Source organism: Entelurus aequoreus, linkage group LG01 (assembly GCF_033978785.1).
Source record: "Entelurus aequoreus isolate RoL-2023_Sb linkage group LG01, RoL_Eaeq_v1.1, whole genome shotgun sequence".
Lineage (NCBI taxonomy): Eukaryota > Metazoa > Chordata > Actinopteri > Syngnathiformes > Syngnathidae > Entelurus > Entelurus aequoreus.
The window spans coordinates 79,040,301-79,059,483 of record NC_084731.1 but is presented as its reverse complement, the minus strand read 5'-3'; the positions used below and the strand labels follow the sequence as shown (position 1 = coordinate 79,059,483).

The window sequence follows — 19,183 nt, the reverse complement described above, 5'->3', positions numbered from 1 at the left end:
GTGCATGTGATGGAAGAATGCACTGCACATGTGATGGAGGAATGCACAGTGTAGGGTTGAAATTCTACTGAATTTGAAAAATTTGCTAATAATCATGCTGCAAGATCTAGCATGTTGCATTCAATGTTTATTCCCAATAATTTCCCATTAATTCCCGTTAATTCCCATATATTCACATTAATTCCCATGGAAAGTTTCCAACTTTGAATATTCCCGGAATTTTGCAACCCTAGGCAGGGGGGAGGAGAAGAGGACACTCTATGCTAGCTTAAAAGTGAAGTAGTGAAACAATACATGTTTTATATACTTCAACAGAAGGCTAAAAGGAACCCTCTTACAGCAAAGAGTAACCACCTAAGAGGAGGAAGTTAACAAGTAGATGAATAGGTCAGGAGACAATAATATCCACACAGTACAGCAACACATCTGTCAGCCATAGATATGAATGGGTAGATAGACTACACAAGTCTTTGAGCTGGAAGTTTTGAGCAACTGTGATTTTAGAAGGCGCAAAAAATCAATAAAGGATGCCTGCTCGCCAAGTAGGGACTTTTTGTATGTTTTCAATATACGGTATATAATAATTATAGACAATGTAATAATTAAAAATGTATAAATGATCGATTTATAATTGAATCGTAGCCGCTGAATCGTAATCGAATCGTGAGGTACCCAACGATTCCCACCTTTACTCGGGGTGCACACAAAACCGATTCACACCTTCTTATTCATCCTGATTCTAAATCGAATCGGAATTTTTAAAAAATCGATTTTGATTTAAATGTTCTTTTTTCTTTTTTTTTATAGTAAGAGTCCATTTTTTAAAATAAGTTTCTAGGCAATCTCCTTGCAACCAGAATGAACGTTTTTAACATGTAGCCTGTTTTAAACAAATTTCATTTTAATTATTATATCAAATAATACATTGCAAGAATCGGTTTGAATCGAGAATCGATTCTGAATCGAATCTTCATCTCAGGAATCGAGATCGGATCGAATCGTTATGTCCCCAAAGATTCACACCCTCAACCTCCACTAATAATACTAATATTAATACACTGTCACTTATAACGTAACACTTTCTTGAACTACACATAACTTCTAACACATAACTACACATGACTAATACACACATAACTATACATTACTATTAACACATAACGACACACATAACTTATAACACATAACTATGGTATATACAACTTTTAACAAATAATTAAACACATGAATTTTAACAGAACAAATAACTTATAACACATAACGACACATAACTTATAACATAACTTCTAACACATAACTACAAACATAACTTATAACACATAACTACACACACAACTTATAACATAACTACACATTACTAATAACATAACTACACACAACGTATAACATAACTACACATAACTTATAACACATAACTACACACATATAACACTTAACTACCCATTACTTTCAACAGCTGACTACACACATAACTTATAACACATAACTACGGTATATACGACTTTTAACAAATAACTAAACACATGCATTTTAACACATAACAACACATAACTTCTAACACAAAACTAAACACATAACTTCTCACACATAACATACATAACTTCTAACATTACTTCTAACACATACTGTAACTACACACATAACTTCTCACACATAACAACACACATAACTTATAACACAACTTATAACACCTAACTAAACACAACTTATAACACATAACAACACACATAACTTACAGCACATAACTACAGTATACACAACTTCTAACAAATAACTAAACACATGAATTTTAACACATAACTTCTAACACCTAACTAAACACATAACTTCTAACTCATAACACGTCACTACAATATACACAACTTTTAACAAATAACTAAACACATGAATTTTAACACTTAACTACAAATAACTTCTAACACCTAACTAAACACATAACTTCTACCCACTTAACTTATCACATAACTACACACATACAGGTATACCACGTAACTACACATAACTTTCAACACCTAACTGCACACATAACTTCTAACACGTAGCTACACATAAATTCTAATTCTAACACATAACTACGATATACACAACTTTTAACAAATAACTAAACACATCCATTTTAACACAGAACAACACATAACTTCTAACACATGACGACACACATAACTTATAACACATAACTACGGTGTACACAACTTGTAACACATAACTACACCCATACATTTTAAAACATAACTACATAACTTATAACACATAATAACATATAATTTATACGGGGTATACGCATACGTAACTGTCCCCAATCATGACTCCTAAATTTAAATTGATGAAAATCCCACATAAAACTTTTTTTTCAATGATGTAATTTCAAAGACCTTTGATTTAAACAGAGGTTGTAATACTTTAAGAATTTTTGGTGGGGTTACTTCTAAAATTAAAGAACTCTGCTAAAAAAAAAACATGTCCCTAGTTTTAATGTCACTACCAAAACACAAGCATTTTAGAGGCTTTACTGATTCTAGATTAAAGTCTGTATTTTTGACCAGGAAGTGACATTGCATGGTAAGTAACTTATTCCCATAGTTTTTACATAAATGTGTCCCAAAGTCTGAAAATCAGTGCGTATCTTTAAAAACTGTTACTACAGAACACATATCACTTCAATTATGTAAACTTTTTCAGCTTTTATGCAAAATATATATTTTTTTAAAGTACCAATGATTGTCACACACACACTAGGTGTTTATATGAGTGTACAACTCTTCAAAGATGTGTTTGCTGCTAGCATTATTTAATTAGGATTCGGATTCTGAGAATTGTCACTACCAGAACCGTCACTACGGAAACTTACATCACAAATGACGCAGTGATCGTGAATGTGTGTGTGTCTGTGTGTGTGTGTGTGTGTGTGTGTCTGTGTGTGTGTGTGTTCCCTGTTACTCCTTTTTTGGGTTATGGGTGGGGTGTTCGTGATTAGTTCATCCTTTCTGATTGAACTGGACTACACAATGTGTACTTTTCTGTAAGAAGTTCAATGTATGTCAATGTATTCTTCTTCTCTGAATACTAAACCCACGTTGGTCATTATTTTCAACTGACAATAACAGGCTTCTCCAAAAATAAATTATTTTATTGACCACAAAGCATATGTGTTTGTAATAAGTCCAACATCAAGCATGTTATGAGTTATTATTAAGCAATAAGGCTGGGGGAATACGATACAACCTTGCAAACAAAATAATGGTCGCTACCAAAACACTGTGTGTTTACAAAAAAAGAAAGTAGAGTATATTGAGTTATCAACTAAAATATTATGATACTGATTAGTTCAATTGTGTTAAATATGTTCATAAATCGTTAGCTCTTAAATCAATCTGAACAGTGTTCTACAATTTAGAAAGAAAAACTGTACATCGATTTTGAAGAATTTCATAAATTGTAAGTAAAATGTATTTAAAAACATATTTTTATGGATTTTATTGTGGAAAAACCTCAATAAGTTGGAAAAAAAATCTTTACACAAAAGAAATAAACATAATATTACAGGTTGGCATAATATTTTATACATAATTGAATACTATGTCATACTTGCCAACCTTGAGACCTCCGATACCGGGAGGTGGGGGGTGGGGGGCGTGTTCGGGGGTGGGGCGGGGGCGTGGTTAAGGGCGTGGTTAATAGGGGAGTATATTTACAGCTAGAATTCACCAACTCAAGTATTTCATATATATATATATACATATATATATATATATATATATATATATATATATATATATATATATATATATATATATATATATATATATATATATATATATGTATATATATATATATGAAATACTTGACTTTCAGTGAATTCTAGCTATATATATATATATATATATATATATATTTATTTATTTTATTTTACATATAAATAAAATAAATACTTGAATTTCAGTGTTCCGGGGGCTATCCAGTAGATGGCAGTATTGTCCTGTTTAACTTCTCCTCCGTTCATGACTCGGCCACCCTGTTCAATGGAGAAGTCTGTTCTACTAAATGTACAGGCAACATAATTACATACCCCTTCCCTTTCGAACTGTCCTGGATGAACTGAAATTCTTGTTTCCATTCGTTTTGGAACTTGCAAGCGTATTTCTTCATCTTGCTCGTCGACGGCGTCGCCATGTCTGTAACTTCCTCGTTCTTCTGCTTCGTCTCCTTGTTGTGTGCGCAGTTGTGCACTCTACTCTCTAAAAGCCCTAGATGTTATGACGTCATTGGGCAGGCAAGCTGTTTATATTGTGGGAAAGCGGACGTGAGAACAGGCTGTCCCCACTCAGGTCCGCATTGAGCTGGAGGGGGCGTGGCCTCCAGCTCCGGCTGAATACCGGGAGTTTGTCGGGAGAAAATTTCTGCCGGGAGGTTATCGGGAGAGTCGCTGAATACCGGGAGTCTCCCGCTAAAAACGGGAGGGTTGGCAAGTATGACTATGTCTACACACAACGTGTACTTCGGGTACATAAGTAATATCCACATAACTAATACCCAGTGGGTATTAGTTATGTGAATATTAGTTATGTGGATATTACTTATGTGGGTATTAGTTATGTGGGTATTAGTTATGTGGGTATTAATTATGTGGGTATTAATTATGTGGATATTAGTTATGTGGATATTACTTAAGTAATGGGTAATACACATAAGTAATACCCACATAACTATTATACACATAACTAATACCCACATAAGTAATATCCACATAACTAATATCCACATAACTAATATCCACATAGCTTTCAACACATAAGTAATATCCACATAACTAATATCCACATAATTAATACCCACATAAATAATACCTACATAATTAATACCCACATAACTAATACCCACATATTTAATACCCACATAATTAATACCCACATAATTAATACCCACATAACTAATACACACATACCTAATATCCACATAACTTATTCCCACATAACCAGTATCCACATAACTAATATCCACATAACTAATACCCACATAACTAATATCCACATAACTAATATCCACATAACTTTTAACACATACCGTATTTCCTTGAATAGCCGCAGGGGCGCTAATTAATTTAAAACCTCCTGTCACTCCGGCGTTTACCGGAAACCGGCGGGATGGCCGTGCATGCGGTAATTATTTTACCAAAAGGAATGCGGTAAATTTAGGCGTGCGCTTTGAGTGTGATGTAAGCATACCATCATGAAAAGCACATTTAATAAAAAAAACGTTATTATGGTCTTACCTGTACTTATAAATGGAGTCCATTTGCAGCTCCTTCTGACCAAAAGCATCGATAACTTGTTTATAGAAGTCTTCCTTATTTTCTTTCTTCCGTTTTAAAAGTCTCTCTGTCTCGATGGAGATATTCCTTTAATTATTACCTCCTGCTTCGATTGAAAGTCCACTTTAGAAAACTGTTTTATTTTAGATACCGGTATGTAATCCTCCTTGTTAAAAGTTCAGGCAGAGGAAAAAAAAAATGTCTTGCTGCGTGTGTTCACTTCTTCTGCAGTACCGGAAGTCGCAAGAAGGATCACTAGCACGGCAGCGCCCTCTACCACCAGGAGGCGGGAGTCATTTCATGACTCATACAGTATTTGACACACGCAGCTACGGTATATTAATAAAACATAGCTGCTTACTGTTCTTTTTAGCATACTGTACTGGTATTCAATAGCTTGGACCTTAAATCCTACTGAATAGCTCTTTATCTTTTTTCCTTTGTGCGAACTACTGAAAGCAGCTTCCTCCATTTTGAAAATGAGGACAGGTAAAGCGTCACTCGTGACGTAACGAATTTGACCCGGTGGAAGTTCTAGCCATATGCTAAATATTTTGCGAAACGAGTTTGACCCGGCGAAAATTATAGACATGCGATAATAAAATTAATATTTTGCGAAACGAATTTGATCCGGCGTCAATAATGAACCGGCGATAAGGCCAAGCATGCGTTAATTATTTTGAGAAACGAGTTTGACCCGGCAGTAATTCTAGACGTGCGAATACTATATTCCCTGCGCCAATTCAAGGAAATACGGTAAGTAATTTTCACATAACTAATATCCACATAATTAATACCCACATAACTACTACCCACATAACTAATATCCACATAACTAATACCCACATAACTAATATCCACATAAGTAATATACACATAACTAATATCCACATAACTAATACCCACATAATTAATACCCACATAACTAATATCCACATAACTAATACCCACATAACTAATATCCACATAACTAATACCCACATAACTAATATCCACATTACTAATATACACATAACTAATATCCACATAAGTAATATCCACATAATTAATACCTACATAATTAATACCCACATAATTAATACCCACATAATTAATACCCACATAATTAATATCCACATAACTAATACCCAGTGGGTATTAATTATGTGGGTATTAGTTATGTGTGTATTACCTACATAACTAATACCCACATAAGTAATATCCACATAACTAATATCCACATAACTAATACCCACATAACTAATACCCACATAACTAATACCCACATCACATTGACGTCCCACTGGGGTGAGTTTTCCTTGCCCGTATGTGGGCTCTGTACCGAGGATGTCGTTGTGGCTTGTACAGCCCTTTGAGACACTTGTGATTTAGAGCTATATAAATAAACATTGATTGATTTATTGATAACTAATATCCACATTACTAATATACACATAACTAATATCCACATTAGTAATATACACATAACTAATATCCACATAAGTAATACCCACATAACTAATATCCACATAATTAATACCCACATAATTAATACACACATAATTAATATCCACATAATTAATACCCACATAACTAATAGCCACATAACTAATATATGGGTCTTAGTTATGTGTGTATTACCCACATAACTAATACCCACATAACTAATATCCACATAACTAATATCCACATAACTACCCACATAACTAATATCCACATAACTAATACCCACATAACTAATAGCCACATAACTAATACCCACATAACTAATATCCACATAACTAATATCCACATAACTTTTAAGGCGGTTTAATAACAAAATGGCGTAAGTGGTCAGGTCCCCTGATGTGTCACTACGTGTCTGTGGTGAAAGTTAAGACAGCCTTAATTAGTCAATGACATTTGACGTGTTAAATAGCTAAATAGTACAGTTTGTACAGAAATAATGAAATATTGACATTGACTCCCAATATGAACATTTCTCGGTGTTTTGACTGTACCTGCGTCCTCGATGCTGTCAGTAATCCTCATCTCCTGCTCCATCTTCAACAATTCTTCCGGATTCCCGCAACTTGGCCGCGGATGTCCTTCCTGCTCTCCCCGAGGGTCCTTCTGCTCGCACTGGCCGTTTCCCGCCGGGGGCTCGTCTGCTGTGGTCGGCTGCGGGGCGGAAGATGAGTCGGGCGGTTTGGAGTCCGTCATGTCGGCGTTGTTTTGTTTCGCAGCTCCTATGAGGAACTCCAAGTATGTGACGGCCGAGTGAGACGTGCGGACGGCGACAGACCCTCGAGGGGGGGGGGGAGGGAGGGGCTGTGGAGGCTCCTGCTCTTACCTCCAAACACCAATTGACTTTTTCAAATATAGTTTTTATATTAAATACACATTAACATTGATCCAATACATTGTAGTGTAGTTTGGAAATGACATGAATAATTAAATGTTTCTATTCACGCTAGCATTTAGGATAGAACCTAGCGATTAGTGCTGTAATTGTTAGCTAACAATTAAGATTCTAGTTATCAGCTAGCAATTAACTTGTCAACTACTGCAAACTTTAATGTTTTCCAGACCCGGGATCCCCAAACTAATCCAGCGAAGAACCCCTACTAAAATTGGGATTGTGTTTTAAGGTCCTGAAAATAACTTCTTTTTGCAATACTGTACTTACTGTAGATGTCCAAATAATACAGTACAGCGTCGCTAGTAGCTAGCTGTAACGGAGCACACTAATCGCGAGACGGCAAGTAGCACCCTAATTGCTAGCCGGTAACTGTCGCACAAATTGCTTGTTGGCAACTACCGCCTCAATCATTAGCTCGCATCGTGTGTGCTAATCGCTAGTTGCAACTAGCACCCTAACATTTAGCTAGCAACTGGGACGCTAATTGCTAGCTGACAACCAGCATGCTAATCACTAGCTGGCAAATGGTGCGCTAATTGCTAGTTGGCAACTACCACCCTAATCGTTGGCTGATAACTAGTACGTTGATCGCTAGCTGACAACTGACATGCTAATTGCTGGTTGGCAACTAGTGCCTTAATCACCAGCTGGTAACTGGCGCGCTAATTTTTGGTTAGCCACTAGCACCTAAGTCACCATCTCGCAACTGGCGCGCTCACCGCTAGTTGACAACCAGCATGCTAAATGCTGGCTGGCAACGGGAAGACTAATTGCTAGCTGGCAACTAGCACCCTAATCGTTGGCTGGCAACTAGCACGTTGATTGGTAGCTGGCAACTGCCGTGGTAATTGCTATCTGGCAACTGGCGCGCTAATTTATGGTTAGCAACTAGCACCCTAATCAATAGCTGATAACTGGAACGCTAATTGCTAGCTGACAACTAGCATGCTAATTGCCAGCTGGCAAGTGACGTGCTAATTTCTGGTTAGCAACTAGCACTTAAATAATTAGCTCGCAACTGCCGCTAGCTGACAACCGGCATGCTAAATACTGGCTGGCAACAACCGCACTAATTGCTATCTGGCAACTAGCACCCTACTCGTTGGCTGGCAACAAGCACGTTGATCGCTAGCTGACAACTGGTATGCTAATTGCTGGCTGGCAACTAGTGCCTTAATCACTAGCTGGCAACTGGCAGCTAGTGATTTGTGGTTAGCAACTACCACCCTAATCAATAGCTGATAACTGGAACGCTAATTGCTAGCTGACAACCAGCATGCTAATCGCTAGCTGGCAAGTGACGCGCTAATTTCTGGTTAGCAAGTAGTACCTAAATCATTAGCTCACAATTGGCGCATTCATCGCTAGTTGACAACCAGCATGCTAAATGCTGGCTGGCAACCAGCACACTAATTGCTAGCAGGCAATTAGCACGCTGATCACTAGCTGACAACTGGCATGCTAATCGCTTGCTGGAAACTGCCATGCTAATTGCTAGCTAGCAACTAGTGCCTTAATTATTAGCTCAAAGCTGGTGCTCTAATTGCTAGTTGACAACTACAGTAGCATTGTAATTGCTAGCTGGAAACTAGCACAATAATCACTAGCTGGCAGCTGCTATGCTAATTGCTAGCTGAAAAATATCCTCCCAATTTAAAGCTGGCAATTAGAGCACTAATTACTGGCTACTTTAAATGCTAACATGAGTACAATAATACAATTATTGTATTCATGATAATTATATCATGAAGAATATATTTATTATATTCCTGTTAGTAAATATTATACAAAAATTTTTTTTTTAAAAAACAAAGATGTCAATACCCTGCTGCAACATCTGTTTAAAACCTCTGAACTAGAAATTAGCCCACCAGTTTAGGCTGCTAGTTGCCAGCTAACGATTAGGGCACTAGCGGCCAGTTAGCTATCAGAAGCGTTATACTGTATCATTTGAATACTTCAGTACGGTATTGCACAATAGCAAGGTATCTTTAGGAATAATCACTATTTTAGTAGGGCTTCCCTGCTCCTTGTCCAGATCACTTTGGGGGTCCTTGGCCTGGAAAACACTGAAGACCCCTGACTTGGAGAGCCGACTTCCACAGTATCTCCTTTGAGCTGCCTTTATGTCAAACACACCATCGGCAGTTTGTCCATATTTTCATGGATAAAAATTATTGTTTTGTCTGATAAGTAATCAATTACACCATCACCTAATTTGCATAATTGGCCACGTATTATTATTCTGATGTATTTGGGGCTGTGCAAATGTATTTATGGCGGGGGCAAAAACTTCAATATTGTAAACTATAGTTTTGCACCATAAGCATGAGCACCAACATCAAGGAGGACGACTCTCTCATTACAGACAAACTGGAGGTAGCAAGCAGACTTAACACCTTTTTCACCAGCATAGCCACAACACTAGTTAACAAGCTGTCCCACCACTCTGGTCGCTTTGGTGTAGAACACATTAAAGCCTACTACAGAAAGTTAGGAGTATCCAACAACGATTTCAAATTAGAAATGGTCTCAGCTGACGAGGTGCTCAAAAAATTGAGCGCGCTCCACCAAAACAAGGCCACTGGCCTTGACAATATCCCCTCCAGATTCCTCAGGGATTCTGCCACCACCATTGCCCCAATCATCACACACATAATAAACCTCTCAATTAAACAAGGCCAAGTACCAAAAGATTTCAAGACAGCAAGAGTAACTTACCTTTTTAAAAAAGGAAGCAAATTAGAACCTGGCAACTACCGACCTGTTTCTATTCTCAGTTCCATTTCGAAAGCAATGGGAAAAATTGTTTAGGAACAGGTCGATAGTTACTCATGTACAAATTCCAATCCGGCTTCAGAACCCTTTTTCAATTACGCATGCACCTCCTGGTACCCCAGCACCTCCAAAACCCTCAAATCAAGACTCCAAACATCCCAGAACAAGCTAGCCAGGTTACTTCTAGACCTCCACCCCAGATCACACCTCACTCCTACCCACTTCTCCTAAGTGGGCTGGCTCAGGGTGGAGGACAGAAAAACAACTTGCACTGAGCCTATAGTCTATAGAATTTGCTACACCTCCCTGATACCGAAGTACATGTCAAACTACTTCCAGAACGTAAATGACCGCCATAACCACAACACCAGGGAGAGCTCCACAAACCACGTCAAACCCAGATTCTGATCTAACAAAGGTCTTAACTCATTCTCCTTCTATGCCACATCAATGTGGAATGCACTCTTAACTGGTGTAAAAGAAAGTGCATCTCTATCCTCTTTCAAATCCTCACTAAAAACTCCAGGCAGCTACAACCCTAGACTAACCCCCTCCCCCCACCACATCTCACCTCCCCAGATTGTAAATAATCAAATGTAAATAATCAAATGTATATACTTGTTCTTATGCTTTCTGAGCTCACAATGTTCACCGCTCGCTGTACATATCCTACCAAGTGAGACCTACACTGTTACAATGTCCATTTCTCGATGATATAGTTGTTGATGACTGAAATATGCTGATAGCAACCCCCCCTCCCCTCCCCCCTACCGCCTCCACGTCCCACGTCCCACGTCCCCCCCCCCCCCCCCCCGGATTGTAAATAATTAAATGTATATACTCTGATGATTAACTTGTGTGATAACTGTATTATGCTGATAGTATATATTTGTACCATGAATTGATTAACGTGGACCCCGACTTAAACAAGTTGAAAAACTTATTCGGGTGTTACCATTTACTGGTCAATTGTACGGAATATGTACTGTACTGTGCAATCTACTAATAAAAGTTTTAATCAATCAATCAATCAACATAAACTTCCTGACATTTTGATTAGTCTGAAATTAAGTCCTAAAATCTGATTTTTGGACAATACTCAAATCACAAGTACCCTTTCAAGTACCCCATGGGTGTATTAGTAGTACCACATTGCAAAAAACACATGATGGGGTTATGTTTCCGAAATATTTGTTGTTTTTAATTTTCAACAGCTTTATGAATTAAAATCAAAATGAAAAGATTTGCAAATATTATTTTAAATATTCACATGTGCCATGAATATTTATCAAGGATATAAAGCTATTGAAAATGAAAAAAAGATTTAAAAAATTTAAATCAGCAAAATATTTTTTTTCCCCATAATAGGACTTGTAGGGTATTTAACTAAACGCCATCTATGTGTCGTGCGTTGTGAAATAACAGCAAAGATATTGGAAAATTTAAAATTAAAATATTCCCTGAAAATCTGGAAAAAATCAGTTCATTTTCTAAAATAAGACATGAGTTTTTTTTAAATGTGACATAGCAAAACTATTGAAAATTAATGTGTTCAAAGTTTTCTCAAAAATTGGCTAAACTTTTTTTTTTTAACAAGATTTGTAGTATATTCAATTAGAAGTTTTTGACAAGCAGTAGAAGATGGATGGATGGATGAGGTGATATAAAGCTATTGAAAATTAAAAACTAAAAATATTTCTGAAAAATCATCAAAAAAAATATTTTTTCCCCGAATAAGACTTGTTGTATGCTCAACTAAATGCCATCTATGTGCGTTTTTAAGATAATGTGACATAAAACTAAAAAGGCTTCTGAAAAATCAGCAAAAAAATGTTTTTCCCCAAATAAGACTTACAGTATGGTGCATTCAACATATGTGTCATGTGTTTTTTAGATGGTGTGACATAATACCAAAGCTATCGAAAATTAAAAACTACAAATATTTCTGAAATATATGCAACAACAAAAATTTCCAAAATGAAAAATAATAACAAAACTATTGAAAATTAACAACTGAAATGTTTCCTTAAAAATTGGCAAACAATTCTAAATAAGACTTTCCGTATATTCCATTAGAAACCATTTATATGTTATGTGTTTTTGAGATGATATAAAGCTATTGAAAATTTTAAAATGTATATATTTCGGAAAAATCATCCAAAAAGTTTTTTTCCCAGATAAGACTTATGTTATAATCAACTAGACATCATATTTGTGTCATGTGGTTTTAAGATATTATAACATAATGACAAAGCTACTGAAAATTAAACACTAAATATATTTCTGAAAAATAAGCAAAAAATATGTTTTTGGCCTAAAAGGACTCCAAAAATCAACTCGATGCCATCTTTGTGTCATGTGTTTTTAAGATATTCCAACATAATAACAAAGATACTGAAAATAAGAAACTAAAACTAAATTCTGAAAAATCAGCAAAAAAAAATGTGTTGGCCTAAAAATACTTGTATAATCAACTAGATGTTTCATGTGTGTTTTTTTTTAGTTTTTTTTTAGATGTTGTGACATATTAGCAAAGCTATTGAAAATTAAAACCTAAAAATATTTCTGAAAAATATGCAAAAAAAGTTTTTTTCAAAAATGATGCATCAGGTGTCAGGTGTTTTTGGAGATGTGAAATAATAACAGAGTTATTGAAAAGTAATAACAAAAAATTGGCAAACATTTCTAAATAAGACTTGCAGTATATTCAATTAGAAGCCATTTATATGTTATGTGTTTTTGAGACGATATCAAGCTTTTGAAAATTAAAAACAAAATATATTTCTGTAAAATCAGCAAAAAAAATAATACTTTTTTCCCAAATAAGACTTATTGTTTACTCAACTAGACGTCATCTTTGTGTCATGTGTTTTTAAGATATTCTGACAAAAAACCAAAGCTACTGAAAATTAAAAATGTGAAATATTTTAGAAAAATCTGCAAAAAAAATGTTTTGACCTTAAAAGACTTGCATAATCAACTAGATGTGTCATGTATTTTTTTTTTTTAGATGTTGTGACATAATAACAAAGCTATTGAAAATTGATGGTTAAAATATTTCTCAAAAATCTGCAAAATGTTTTCCAAAATTAGACTTTTAGTATATTCAACTAGGCGCCATCTGTATGTTGTTTTTTTTTAGATGTTGTGACATAATAACAAAGTTATTAAACATTGATGACTGAAAATATTTTGTACAAATCAGCAAAAAATAATAATCTAAAAAATACTTGTTGTATATTCATTTGCATGTCATGTTTTTGAGAAAATATAGAGCTATTGAAAATGAAAAACTAAAAATATTATAGAAAAATGTTTTTCCCCAAAAATAAGACTTGTAGTTTATTCAATTAGAAGCCATCTATGTGTCATGTGTTTTTGACATGTTGTGACATAATAACAAATCTGTTGAAACTAAAAATATATCTGAAAAATCAACACTTTTTTTTAACATAATTTTTTTTTTAAATACTTATAGTATATTCAATTAGAAGCCATCTACGTGACACGTGCTTTAGAGATGTGACGTATAATAACAAAGCTATTGAAAATGAACAACTAAAATAATTAATTTGCACAAACAACAAAAGTCGTTCAGCGAGCACAAGACAAAACGCTTCCCAGGTGCAGAAAGTGTCGCCGCGGTGGCAAAACGTCACCTGGCCTCTAATGACATGCGCCGCTCCAGGGCACGTGACCCATCACGCCGATTCATGTTGCCATAGCGACCTGTCCCCCCCGTCAAGTCGTCGCCGGTGTCGTCACACCCCCAAAAATGTCAGCCCGTTCGGCTACAGCGACTGGACTCTGCTGCCATCTCGTGGTGAAAAAAAGTATTACAGGTCAGTGGCCCTAAAGATGAATTATGCTGTATTTAAACAAGCCTTTGTGAAATATGTTGATACAATGATTTTGATGATTATCCAGCCTGCCAACACTTATTGAGTTACCAACGATATTTTGACAAATATTTAAATATAATATTAGCATGGTAAGCTAAGCTTTTTTAGCTAGTTTAGCAGGTGTACACCTCAGTGTCATATATTGTGGTATTTCACTAATGCTAACTGTTAGCATGTTAGCTCATTTTGTTCATATATTTTGTTACCTGACGCTATCTCGCTATTTTGCCAACAGTTAGCATTTCAGTTGGGCATTGGCTCCTCAGCATTCACTCAAAATTTCTATGAAATGGCATTTTCTAGTTCTTTGGAAAAAACTATACATTGTATCGGTTTTGAAGGTGAAAACTACTAAAATGGCGTCCTTTGGTTTGTCGGCCTGTTGTTCTCGGTGGACAAAGTTTAGACACCCCTGGTATACATCATTAAATGTGACATGTTTTACATTTAAATATTTAGAAAATAATACTTATGTTTTGTATATGGCAGAGGTGTCCAAACTTTTTCCACTGAGGGCCGCACACGGAAAAATTAAAGCCATTTTGATATTTTTAATTTTCAAACCATAACAAAATATATGGATTTTGTTTGTTTTTTACCTTTAGGGCTCCCGGGGACCATAAAGGGTCTAAGTCATTAAAATGTTAAAAACAAGTCAAATTATTATTGGGTTTTTTTGTATAACTCTTACAGTAAATTTGTACAGTATATCAACTTCAGGTCGATATAAAGTTTAAAAAAACAAAAAGGTTTTATGCCTTTTCTGTCGAAGACAACTTCGTTTTTTATAATAAAACTGAAATATGCAGTATTTCCCCCACTGCCCAAAACATTCAGAAAGCAATGTTTGATGTGAAGTAATTAGAGCCTTAAAAATATCCATAATGCAGGACACCATTGATTTTAATTCATTATTATTTTTGAGTAATCACAGTGAAAAGATAAATAAAATCCCATTAAATATATTTGGGATCCAAAAGGTGCCCCACTCAGAAAGTGATACATTTTTATTAGTTTTTTTTTAACTTTCAACACTTAAGTTACGAGCTCAACTTCAGATATATCTGTCGATTTTACGTTTGAACTATTATTTTGTTTGTTTTGTGCTCTTTTGTCAAATAAAATGTTGATGTTTTTGTATGGCAACCACACAATATATGCAATATTTCCCACATAAAACATTTTAAAGTGAAATATTTGAAATAATTGGAGCCTTGAATAGGTCAATAATTCATTATAACATTGATTTTTATTTTTTTTGGAGCAATGGCAAAAAAAAACAAAAAAGAAAGATAGACAAAAGAAAAAAAAGCCTGCGTAGTAGCTTTGTGTCAACATTGCAACTTTTTCTAGTTAGATATCACCTCATTCCACTTTTTTAAATGTTTTTTTAATTTTTGCAATAGCATTTCCAGAATGTGTGGCGGGCCGGTAAACAATTAGCTGCGGGCCGCAAATGGCCCCCGGGCCGCACTTTGGACACCCCTGGTATATGGTATCCCACAAGCATATATATATATATATATATATATATATATATATATATATATATATATATATATATATATATATATATATATATATATATATATATATATATATATATATATATATATATATATATTTTTTTTTTTTTTAATTTTTTTTAATAGTTTTTCAAAACATTTAAAATAAAACATAAATGTATATCCTTCTAATTGAAATCCTATTCAAGTCTATGTTTATTTGTTTCCTCTAAACCAGTGGTTCTTAACCTTGTTGGAGGTACCGAACCCCACCAGTTTCATATGTGCATTCACCGAACCCTTCTTTATTGATAAATAAAATGTGTTTTTTTTTTCAAATTCACGACAAAGTTATATGTTTTTTTTACTAGTGCACAAAATTAACTGTGCATGAACATCACCTTGTTCAAAGAACAAAACCAACACAGTGCATGAACTCACAACAAATTACATACCTGCAAATCAGATGGAAAATTAGAGGGAACATTGTTTGGGGGTATCCATAGTACGCCGATAGGGAGAAGTTTTTATTTACAAGATGTGTCAGATGTGTCTTGACCTCCGCGGCGGAGGCTTCACTGAACCCCTGAGGCCGACTCACCGAACCCCTAGGGTTCGATCGAACCCAGGTTAAGAACCACTGCTCTAAACAAATATAACTAAAACTAAGTTGTTGTTTTTTTAAAGTGTAATTTTACACACATTGAGTAATATTAATTACCACGAGTGACTCACAAACAGTTTGGGTTTAGAATGTCTTGTAAGGTGATAACATCTGTTGGTAATGCAGTGTTTCTGTTTTAAAATTGTTATAAGTACACCTCTCCATAACATTGTATCCTTATTTACATTACAGAAAACAAAAAACACGAAATAAATATAGATTGACTGACAACAAAGAATATTAAACATGTGTTCTAATCTCTAACAAAAATATTTAAAGTGCATCAATTCGCCTGAAATAATAAAAAACAAATCCTTACCTAAACTACCTACTCAGTGGCCTAGTGGTTAGAGTGTCCGCCCTGAGAAAGGTAGGTTGTGAGTTCAAACCCCGGCCGAGTCATACCAAAGACTATAAAAATGGGACGCATTACCTCCCTGATTGGCACTCAGCATTAAGGGTTGGAATTTGGGGTTAAATCACCAAAAATGATTCCCGGGCACGACCACTGCTGCTGCCCACTGCTCCCCTCACCTCCCAGGGGGTGGACAAGGGGATGGGTCAAATGCAGAGGACAAATTTCACCACACCTAGTGTGTGTGTGACAATCATTCAATCAATCAATCAATCAATCAATGTTTATTTATATAGCCCTAAATCACAAGTGTCTCAAAGGGCTGTACAAGCCACAACGACATCCTCGGTACAGAGCCCACATACGGGCAAGGAAAAACTCACCCCAGTGGGACGTCGGTGAATGACTATGAGAAACCTTGGAGAGGACCGCATATGTGGGTAACCCCCCCCCCCCCCCCCCCCCCCCCCCCCCTAGGGGAGACCGAAAGCAACGGATGTCGAGTGGGTCTGACATAACATTGTGAAAGTCCAGTCCACAGTGGATCCAACACATCAGCGGGAGTCCAGTCCACAGCGGGGCCAACAGGAAACCATCCCGAGCGGAGACGGGTCAGCAGCGCAGAGATGTCCCCAACCGATGCACAGGCTAGTGGTCCACCCGGGGTCCCGGCTCTGGACAGCCAGCACTTCATCCATGGCCACCGGACCTATGCAACTCCCCCTCGCAAGGGACAGGGGAGAAGAGGAGAGAAGAAAAGAAACGGCAGATCAACTGGTCTAAAAAAGGGGGGGTCTATTTAAAGGCTAGATTATACAAATGAGTTTTAAGATGGGACTTAAATGCTTCTACTGAGGTAGCATCTCTAACTGTTACCGGGAGGGCATTCCAGAGTACTGGAGCCCGAATAGAAAACGCTCTATAGCCCGCAGACTTTTTTTGGCTCTGGGAATCACTAATAAGCCGGAGTTCTTTGAACGCAGATTTCTTGTCGGGACATATGGTACAATACAATCGGCGAGATAGGCTGGAGCTAAACCGTGTAATATTTTATACGTAAGTAGTAAAACCTTAAAGTCACATCTTAAGTGCACAGGAAGCCAGTGCAAGTGAGCCAGTATAGGCGTAATATGATCAAACTTTCTTGTTTTTGTCAGAAGCCTTGCAGCCGCATTTTGTACCAACTGTAATCTTTTAATGCTAGACATAGGGAGGCCCGAAAATAAAACGTTACAGTAATCGAGACGAGACGTAACGAACGCATGAATAATGATCTCAGCGTCGCTAGTGGACAAGATGGAACGAATTTTAGCGATATTACGGAGATGAAAGAAGGCCGTTTTAGTAACACTCTTAATGTGTGACTCAAACGAGAGAGTTGGGTCGAAGATAATACCCAGATTCTTTACCGAGTCTCCTTGTTTAATTGTTTGGTTGTCAAATGTTAAGGTGGTATTATTAAATAGATGTTGGTGTCTAGCAGGACCGATAATCAGCATTTCCGTTTTCTTAGCGTTGAGTTGCAAAAAGTTAGCCGACATCCATTGTTTAATTTCATTAAGACACGCCTCCAGCTGACTACAATCCAGCGTGTTGGTCAGCTTTAGGGGCATGTAGAGTTGAGTGTCATCAGCATAACAGTGAAAGCTAACACCGTACTTGCGTATGATGTCACCCAGCGGCAGCATGTAAATACTAAAGAGTGCAGGGCCAAGAACCGAACCCTGGGGAACTCCGCACGTTACCTTGACATAGTCCGAGGTCACATTGTTATGGGAGACGCACTGCATCCTGTCAGTAAGATAAGAGTTAAACCAAGACAAGGCTGAGTCTGACATACCAATACGTGTTTTGATACGCTCTAATAAAATATTATGATCGACGGTATCGAAAGCGGCGCTAAGATCAAGAAGCAGAGAGTACCAAGAATCATTGGTACATTAACTTAACTTTAACTTTAAACTATAAACATTTTTTTACCGACTTGAACTATTTGATACTGAAAAATAACAATAAATAAACTAAAAATAGTGGGTCCAACCCACTATTTGAGAAGGACTATGCAATAAAATGACTTTATTGATTGTTTCTAATGTACAATAAACAATATATTTTGAACATAGTTTGAATAACCAAAGATGAAGGTTCAAAAAATAACACATATCTATATTTTTGGTTGTGTTATTTATCTTCCGAGGACATATAGGGCGATTTAAACTGACCTCTTCCCATATGAAACTAAAATAGTGTAGTGTAATATTAACGTGGCTCGAAAAAAAAACCAAAACGTT

At 36.2% G+C, this 19,183-nt stretch overlaps 1 protein-coding gene across 1 annotated transcript in view; it reads right to left on the bottom strand.

The window, feature by feature from the left end:
* The window catches only part of LOC133657682 (transmembrane protein 163a), a 42,036-nt gene extending 34,441 nt beyond the window's left edge, over positions 1 to 7,595 (bottom strand). Inside the window, exon 1 of the mRNA XM_062059303.1 lies at positions 7,288 to 7,595. Coding sequence (XP_061915287.1) covers positions 7,288 to 7,489 — 202 coding nt within the window. The 5' untranslated portion in view covers positions 7,490 to 7,595. The remainder of the gene's footprint in view (positions 1 to 7,287) is intronic.
* Between the last annotated feature and the right edge of the window lie 11,588 nt (positions 7,596 to 19,183).